The following is a 9,191-nucleotide window of genomic DNA, read 5'->3' as shown; positions in this document are numbered from 1 at the left end:
CCTTCCGACACCTCTGATGGCTGCTAAACCTTGCCTGGGTCAAGTTATCTCGGCTTCTACATTCAGCAGTTCAGACTTCATCTTATGCCGTTCAGACACAAAATCATGCAGTACCTTCAAGTAGCCTCTTCATCTCCATCCTAAGTAAGCTGGCCACGTTAAGATACCACATGTGCAGGGAGGCAAGTCCCCAAATACAATGGAGTGGGTTGTTAGCTAAGACTGCTGTGAGTCAGAAATTTAGACTGTTATAGTAGAGAAGAGTTTTAAAAATGTAATACTGTTTATTTAACTTCAAAAACATTTCAGCATTCTAAACATACAAAAAAAATAACAGAATGTTTGCAAATTGTGTTTAGTACAGAAGGTTCTTGAACTTTCATTGATGCAGTGGCTCTTCGCTTTGCCGACAATGAAGAGTTCTACAGTTTGTTTCAAAACAAACAGTTTAAAACTACCGCACTTAACTAAAAAAGATCCAAACACTTCTCATGCCAGCTGACCCCCCCCTTGTCCACAGCTAAGAATGGCAGCAGAATGCTAGGTCACTATATACAGAAACAAGACAACCTGAAGCTAAACGGATGCCCACTGCAGTGTCCACAGGCCCAGCCTCACAGTGCACGCCCTGAGCTACAGCCCCTCCAAAAGGCATCTTCCCCCACAGCCTCAAGCCAAGCAAGGAGCATCAAGACTTTGTCTCGGTTGTTCTGTCCTTTTTACAAACTATAGATATGTACAGTTGAGAACTCAGGATTTCTAGCCAATAACCATAGAGTTAACACCACCTCACAAGTTCAAAAAAGAAAATGCCGGAAACATCTTTAAATGCCTTGTCACACCAACAGCAAAGTGCACAGAGTGAGGAGAACACGAGAGCCTTTTCATTTTAAAAATGTTTGGAAATATGTACAACTTTGATACAGTTTCAGGGTGCTCCGGACACCCATGGCCGCTTCATGTAAACCACTGACAATTTCTAGAGCACTTTGAAGAGACTACAATATGACCATGACCCAATTGTGTAATTAAACCTAACGAGGGCAACAGACACGTCTCAAATGAGAGAGGTGTCAATGACGGCGCTCCCTACTCTAAGGTATTCACAAGGAGACGGATAAACAGTTTTTTTTTATTCATCTTCTTCCTCCTCCTCCTCCTCCTCCTCCTCTTCCTCATCTTCCTCATCTTCCTCTTCCACCTTTTTCCGGGCAACTTTTGCAGGACCCTTTGCGCCATCAAACTTTCCTTTAGACTTATAGTCGGCAACGTCCTGGAAGGAACAGAGACACACATTCCAAGTGAACGGACAAGCTCTCCCGCAGCCGTTTTAGGAAACGGTCCATACGTGCCGTCCCCACCTCACAATAAGAAAGCAGGGACGGACAGCAAGTAAGACAGGGGTGCTATCTGAAGTCGGTTTTCAGATACATACACATCTGGGTCTGAGGCTCTCAAATTTAGAAGTTGAGGGGTGTTCAATAGCACCACCAAATCCTCTGCCCTTGGCACCCCATGTTATCAAGATTTTTAAGCCTGCCTGAAGTCGTCCTGAAGACCCGATTCTGTTAGAGGCATGAACACCAGCACTCCTTGCTGATCTCGCGGGGAGCGGGGCCCTTGCGAGCTACGGTAAGTGCTCAGCCCACCAAAGCAGCCTCACGCCCCCACCCACCCACACTCAGGGCAGCTGACGCCTGCCCCTCCAGTCCAGTGGCCCAGGGACACCGTGGTCCACCTCACCTTCTCGTACTTCTCCTTCAGCTTCGCCGCCTTGTTGTTGTAAGGCTGCTTTTCACTGTCACTTAAGTTATTCCACATCTCGCCCAGCTTCTTGGCCACATCTCCAATGGAGATACCAGGGTTCGTAGACTTGATCTTGGGGCGGAATTCCGAACAGAACAGGAAGAATCCAGAGCTTGAGGGAGAAAATTGTATACATTAGATAAGAACCCATACAATCATGAGCTTAAGCCAACATTCTCCTCCTGAGCTCACATATTTCCTATCACTATGACACCTCCCTAAAGTGAAGACATATGTGATACCATATATACAATGTTACAAAGGTGTACTTCCAGAATGTGTAAGATGCTTCAGAAATACCTTGTGCTTTCTCAGTCTCTCAGTTACTGGAAAAGGGGGAGAAAACATACTGAAGGACCCTGACATCCAGAGCTGGGCTGCCTCTCTCACAACAGAAAGGTCAACAGGCAACCAGAAGCACACAGCTCACAAATATCTCAGCCTTAACAGCAGACTTCCTGGGCGCAGCGTTTTAAAGCCCCAAGTATAGAATGCTTTGCAGTGTATCTCAACATTTTTAAGGTAACATGCCTTCTTAAAAACCCCTCAAGTAGAAGGAAACCTGTTAACTGTCATCCTGAATCCTACAGTCACTTACGGTGGCCTTTTGGGGGCATTAGGGTCCTTCTTCTTCTTGCCTCCCTTAGCTGGTCCATAATCCTTCATTTCCCGATCATAGCGCACTTTATCTGCTTTTGCCATTTCATCAAATTTAGACTTCTCTTTCCCAGACATTGTCTGTAAAGAACAGGACCTGTTAAATTCCTCGGGGCAGTGAGTAGGCCTTAAACCCTTGCCCAGCTTTAAAAATCAGAAGCACACGCACGATTCTAAAGACAGGCAAGAGGAGCCTAAGAGGAAGAAAACAGCCACTCAGGGCTACTCTGAAGGTGAGTGACACCCCCCCACACACACATACGAAAGACTAAGACCACCTTGAAGGACACAAAAGAAAAGTACCTTCCACCTCTCAGAGCACTTCTTGGAAAATTCGGCAAAGTTGACAGGAACCTCTGGGTTTTTCTTCTTATGTTCCTCTCTGCACGTCTGCACAAAGAAGGCGTAAGCAGACATCTTGCCCTTTGGCTTCTTGGGATCACCTTTAGCCATCCTGACTGTGATGGATGAAGGAAGAGAGACAAAGGAAAACAAATATGATGACTAGAACAGACCTATGAGATATACCAGAGGCAGAGCAAAATTAAAATCAAGGTTGCTATGAGGAAGCAGCCCCCCACCCAATGCCTGATGCCCCTAGGCAGCTGAAGGCAGAGTGGGGAGGAGATCAGCTTCACTGTCGCTTGTCATTTAACTTTTGACCAGCATGAAGCGCGCTGGTTTGCGAGTTACTTCTCCCAGAGCGATCAAGTTCTCCAAATGGAACCGACCCAAGTGGGGTGGCTCAGCGCTATATTACGATTCAGAGCTACTACGACGTTTAGAAAACTACAACCACAAAGTGGGAAGGGCGCCGGGAGGACACCTTCGTAGGGGTGCGGGCGGATGACTTAAGGCTACCTGTCAACTGTTTTAACTCCTGTGTTACAGAAATACAGTGACCGCTGCTAAACATGAGATCAAAGCAGAACTGTAAATAGGGAACATTTCAAATGTCATTATTGTCGGTGCGTTTGGCTAACAGAAATGGCTTTTGTAGGAAAGGTGATCTGGCAAGTGAGCAGCTATCCTGTACTAGTAGTTCAAATCCGTCACTTTGTCACTATCCAAAGGGGGAGGGGATGCCAAAAGGGCTAGTCTTGCTCATCTGTAAAGCGGAACGCATGTCCAGCCAAGAATACTTTCTCCAAAGTTTCCAAATAAAAATGCAGCTGTGGCGTGTCATCGTCCCTGTCCCACCCCCCAGCTTCCCGCCATCTTTTCCTTTTCCCACACCCAAGGTCATCATGTAAAACTAAAGCGCTCCNCAAAACAGAGGAATAATAATATTCTCTCTTTCCCACCCCCCCTACCCCTTTGAACTGAGCTGAGATCTCAAAGGACTTTGGAGGGGTGGCCCCGCCATTCCCTGAGGCCTCGGCCTCTGGCGTGGGAAGACGAGGTCGAGCCCGGCTGCCCTGGCCTCTGCTCCCGCCCCGCTGCGGCCTGGGCGCCTCTGGCCCGGTCCCCTGACCCCCAGGCAGCCCTTTAGCCCCGGAAAACCTCCAGGGACGGAGCGGCGAGGGTTGACGGTCTTCCGCCTCTACCCAGTTTCGACACGGCTCCGCGACAGGGGCCCCGACTCGGCTCGCTTGCCAACACCTCGGAATATAGGCGCTAGGGCTATGCTGCCCCTCCCGAAGGGGACCGGACTTCGCTTCCGCGGATCGCGCTTGGCTAGGCTCTTTGCACTAACTGCCAGAAAGTCGATTTGTGCCTGCGTTTGCGGAAAGGGTGAGCTAGGTGGGCTAGAGGAGAGAAACGGAGTTTGGCAAAAGCAGAGAAATTGTGAGACACTGTAGTTTTGCGGGCACGGATTCCGCCTCTTAACCGCCTCAGCTCAGGCCCGCATTCCCTCTGCTCTCCTGTTACACACCCTGGTGAAGAATAAAACTTCTTGGAATGAATGAATGGGCTTTCACTTGGCCTTGGCTTTGCCACTGACTGGTGATACGGCCTTGAGCAAGTCACTTCTTTGCGGGGGGAGGGGTCAGGCAATGGTTTTCAAAATGTAAGGGGAGGCAGTGTCACCTCTGAGGGGTGTTTGGAAGTGCCCCCTGACTGGGAGTCCTTTCTGGAATTTTATAAGAGAAGGGGATGGCTAGTGATGCTAAATGTTCTGCACTGCACATGACAGTCACACACAAGGAAGTAATTTCCCACTCCAAAAGCTAGTATCACCCTTGTTGAGAAATATGTGGGCCCTTCCCTCTTTGGGGTAACACGAGCTTCCTGGAAAGAATGGAAGAAAAACGGAGGATGAGGAAAAGGAGCACATTTTAAGGGCTGAAATTTGGAGAAAATAATGTAAGAGGAAACATGAGATTTTCTAAAGCACTTGAAGGGCCAAGATAACAGGCTATTTATAATTCACATATTTAGAAATGAGATCCACCAGAAGATGAGTTTTCTAAATGCTGCTTCCAGAAACTGTATCTGAGTTTGAAGCATGCAATTGAGCTGACCTCACAAAGCATCTTCCTCCCTACCGCCACCCAGCTCTTGTCAGCTCCTCTAAGCCTCCTGGGAAGGCCCAAGCCCTTGCAGCTGGCACTGCTAGGCTTCCATCATTAGGGATCCAACTGAGACCCAAAGGCAAGATAATGCTGCTTTTGACAAGAGCTGACAAGCAACAAGTCACTTTCCCAGGTCCCCAATTTAAAGACTTTTAGGAAACCAAACATCTTAAGGCCACCTGGTCCAATCCTTTGCCTAGTTAGAGCTAGCTGAGTGGTTGCCTACCTTCTGCTTGCATACCTCCATTCCTAGGGAGCTTACCACCTCCCTTCTGGGCTGTCTCTTTCATCTTAGGCAATCTCTGAGCCTTGGGGTCACCATCCTGCACACAGTACAATTTCTTACCCTTCAGGGATTTCATGGCAGGCCAGGTCTCTTCTCCATGGAAACAGCTCCAGGTTCTTCCATTATGAGGTACTCAGGGTCTGACCTGCCCAGACCACTCCCTCCTGCCCTGTCTGTGTCCTTCCCAGAGGGAAACAGGGTCTCCACACGTGATCTGAGCACTGTCTCCCCTCCACCAGACTGCCCTCGCCTCTCAATGTCGTCAGGCCTTTCTAGGCCCAAGATGTGACTTGGGGACTCAGGTGGGACAGGGGTCTCCTTCTGGTGTACTAGCCACATTGGGAAGCTGCACTTAGCAGCTGGCAGGTACCAGGGTGTGAGAACCACAGTGGTTAACCNCCCCCTGTGGGGGGGGGGGGGGGGCCTGAGTGGATAGCGAGGTTCACACTTATAAGCAGAGGCAACTCACAAACAGCACATGTATACACACTCACGCTCAGGCACACTGAGGGCATTCCCAAAGACAGCAGCCTGAAAGCCAAACCAGGGCAATAAGAGCATCCTCCGTCTAGAAGAGATGGTATAGGGTACAGTAAGTGGTGCCCAGACACCACCCTCAAGACCCATTCTGCTCCACCCCGTGCCACAGCCCTGCCCATTGGTCTACTATTTCTATGGACATACTTCGAATGACGAAAGGCTTTCTCTTATCCTTCAAAGGAAGGATCTCCATCTCTGCTCCTGAGACAGCTCCTCCTTCTGTCAAGCTGAAGCACTTATCCAGGAGCTAACACCTATGGACACTGTCATCAGAACTTCACAAAACATGATTATGACACGGCTGAGTGCGTCAGAGATCTGAACACTGTTGCTATGGTTCCCTGCTCCTGCCCACCCCCCCCAAAAAATGCACATGTCACCCCAAGTCTCCATGTCCTCTTGAGTCCGATCTCCCCAATTCCTCCATCCCTTCCCCACAAGCCTTGGTTGGGATGCTCTCTCCACAGTCTTTCTCCTCAACACTGCCCGTCTGTGGGAGCGTGCCTGAGCACAAGCTGTGGCTTAGCAGGCTCCTATCTCAGCAGAAACTCATGATTCAATTCCATGTTCAGAAGGGGGGGTGAGGTGACATAGAGGTGGGGCAGAGGCAAGGTCGTGGGTTTGGGTTCTGTCGCTGACTTTGGGTATGCCTTTGGCTATGTCACCTCAATGTCATCCCTCAAAGGTGATTTGACTCACCTATCCACCCTAGCCACTGTGTAATCTGCTTGAGAGGGAGGTGCCTGAAGGTGGTCTGCTTGTCACCAACATCTGGGAAGGGCGAAAGGCCAGTCCGGAAGGTAAAAAAGTTACAGAAAGTCAGGGGTGCCCGCACGTGGCCTGGATTCAGAGGCCCGGAGGTAGCCTGCCTCCTCTGTCTGCATCAAAGCCCAGGGCCAGGTGACTTGGGGGCTAGCTCCGACTGGTCAAGGTGATGGAGGGCACCCTGGGCCTCTGCCCTGGCCCTCACTGGAAAGCACTTTAACCACATTAATCACCTCTGAGGCCCAGCACCAGGCTAACCCCATCCACAGAAGGGGGAACCTCAAACCAGAATCCCCTAAGCTGCTTGGCTGCCTGGGAAAACATTGAAAGTAAATAGGAAATAGGGGAAAGTGTGGCAAAGACTGTTTAAGGAGGTTTTCGGTTCCCATCACTCCAAGACCCCCAAAAGAGGAACGAGAGTCCTCATCATTCAACAACAAAAATGAAACCCTAGTCCCCTACCTTCTCTACTCTTCCCTTACCCCGCCAACCTGCCCCCAGGTCTTCTCACAGTTGCTTAAGGCCTAAACGCGGCATCCCCGAGGCTCAACCAGGGCAGCCTTCTTTCAGGAGTCCATGGAAATGCAGCCAGAGTGGATACGGGGTGGGGCCGAGTTTTTTAATCCTTTAGAATATGTTAAGGGTACTGATGTGAAGATCCTACAAGAGGCCGACCCTTTCGGTAGGGGTCTAAGAGCCTTTGTAATTCAGATCTTCACAGGTAGGGAGTCTTTAATGGCAGGCTCCCAGGCCCTCCTTGGGTCCCGGCCCTACCCAGCTCACCCCCACCTTATCTGGTTCCGGGCCTGGAACCTCCCCTCTCCCCTCCCCCTCTGCTCTTCGGTGGGAATTGCATTTCAGCTGGACTTTTTTTTCCCCCTAGGGAGGAAAATGTTCTCAGAGGTAGTCAGGGTCTCTGGCTATTGTAAGTTATTGTTAAGTGCACGGCTGGGCAGAACCTCGGGGGACCGCTAGCCCAGCCTTCTCCTGACGCAGGNGGCCCTGTGGGGCCTGGCCCTAGTGGTGCCAGGGACTGGCTCTGACTCACTGAGCAGCTAATGGGCCAGGACCCCATCTTCGGGGAAAGGTACGAGCTGTTTCTCTCCACCTGGGCCGAAGGGATTCCTGCGGTGGGGAGAGGGGGAGCTGAAGACTGTCAGTCTGTGAAATGACACTGGAGTTGCTAGTTTTTGAAATGCTCCCCATTTACTCTTTCTGGGTCTCAGTTTCCCATCACGAAAAGGGAGGACAGGAGCTGGTCCCTGGGGTCCCTTAGGGCATCAATGTGCTTAGAATTGCCGGTGAGCCTTCACAAAGGGANGTGGTCCTTTGCATGCACCAGCCCCAAGTTAGGAGGACTTTAGAAACAGGCTGTGGATGATGAAAGAAGCTGACTCTGAGGTGGATGGCCCTTGTACAGGCCACACTTGCCCCCACCCCCTCAACTTCAGTCTGTTGTGAGAAGAGCAGCTGGAGGACTCTTGCTAAGTCAGACCCTGCCCCTCCTCTGCTCAGGACCCTCCAACCATTGCCTTGATTCCTCAGTCTTCCCAGTGTCCCTCAGGGGCTTACACAAGCCACCTCCCAACACACACACCTCTGATTATCTCTCTCAATTCTCTCCTCACCCTGCCCTCTACCTCACTCAGGAATAGCTGCCCCAGAACCTTGGCAGTTACACTTTCCTCTGCCTGGGACCCTCTTCCCCCATAAATCTGCACAGCTCTTGCCCTCACTTTTTAGATCTTTGCTTCAATGCCACCTTGCTGATTGACGGGCTCCCCACCAGACAGTGGCCACATGAGGACAGAAACCTCTGTTTTCTTCTCTGCAGTTTCCCCAGTCTGTGTTGCAGAGCAGCCACTCCATTCAAATTTGTTAACCTATGAATGCATTTTCAATTGACCTCTATGCTCTAGGTAAGCCCCAGGGCAAAATTTTGGACTTCCTTACATTCTTAAGACAAAGTCCCTGTCCTCAAGCACCGTGCAATCTAGAGAGTAGACACACCAAAAGCTATAAATGGAGTATAGGATGAAATAAATGCAAAGAAAGGAGAGCAAGTAAAGGCTAAGAGGAAGGCTTTATTCTGATTGTGAGTCTGGCAGGGCTTTCTGAGTAAGGGGGTCACTTTGAGCTGGCCACCAAGGGTTAGTGAGGTTTCCATGGGCAGAGAAGGAGCAGGGGAGTGGGGAAAGCCCACAGCCCAGACTGTGGGGAAAGGAGAACCCGTTAACTGAGGTGTGGAAATGTGTGGTGATCTGGTGGGAGGACTCAAAAGCTACAGTGGCCAGGAAGGGCCGCACTAATAGGCTGTTCTGGCAGAGGTTTTCACCTGCAGGTTCCCACACGCCCTAGGCAATGGGGAGCCACTCCAGGATTTGGGGCACAGAGTGACCTAGTCAAAGTTCTGAAAAAGCTCTCACTGTTGCTGAAGAGGGAGGGGCCAGAGGGGGCCAGAGGCAGAGGGCTGGTGTTGATTTGAGTTTGGGATCTGGGCAGTGAGGGTGGGGAAAAGTAGCTGGATTTGTGCCCCACCCACCTACCATCCAACCTCCAACCAACAGCAAGTGTGATCTTTTTTCAAACTGTAAATCTGACCTTCTTGTCAGCCCACCAGT

The 9,191-nt window shown here is 50.4% G+C and overlaps 1 protein-coding gene across 2 annotated transcripts; it reads right to left on the bottom strand.

Annotated features, from left to right (window-relative positions):
• Positions 1-264: 264 nt before the first annotated feature.
• HMGB3 (high mobility group box 3) lies at positions 265-6,027 on the bottom strand. Of its 2 annotated transcripts, none has more exons than XM_077771212.1 (5): positions 5,950-6,027; positions 2,767-2,921; positions 2,405-2,544; positions 1,744-1,918; positions 265-1,273 (listed from the first exon to the last, which is right to left on the bottom strand). In XM_077771212.1, exons 1-5 carry the CDS (start codon positions 5,996-5,998, stop codon positions 1,133-1,135), a joined length of 660 nt encoding a protein of 219 aa, XP_077627338.1. In that variant the 5' UTR covers positions 5,999-6,027; the 3' UTR covers positions 265-1,132. The 2 variants fall into 2 exon arrangements, with proteins under 2 accessions (XP_077627338.1, XP_077627337.1); XM_077771211.1 differs by lacking the exon at positions 5,950-6,027 and adding an exon at positions 5,206-5,309.
• Between the last annotated feature and the right edge of the window lie 3,164 nt (positions 6,028-9,191).

This window comes from Crocuta crocuta, unplaced genomic scaffold, assembly GCF_008692635.1.
Source record: "Crocuta crocuta isolate KB4526 unplaced genomic scaffold, BGI_CrCroc_1.0 scaffold1304, whole genome shotgun sequence".
Taxonomy (NCBI): Eukaryota; Metazoa; Chordata; class Mammalia; order Carnivora; family Hyaenidae; genus Crocuta; species Crocuta crocuta.
Note: the sequence above shows the minus strand (reverse complement) of the source record. Positions and strands in the feature narration are given on the sequence as shown.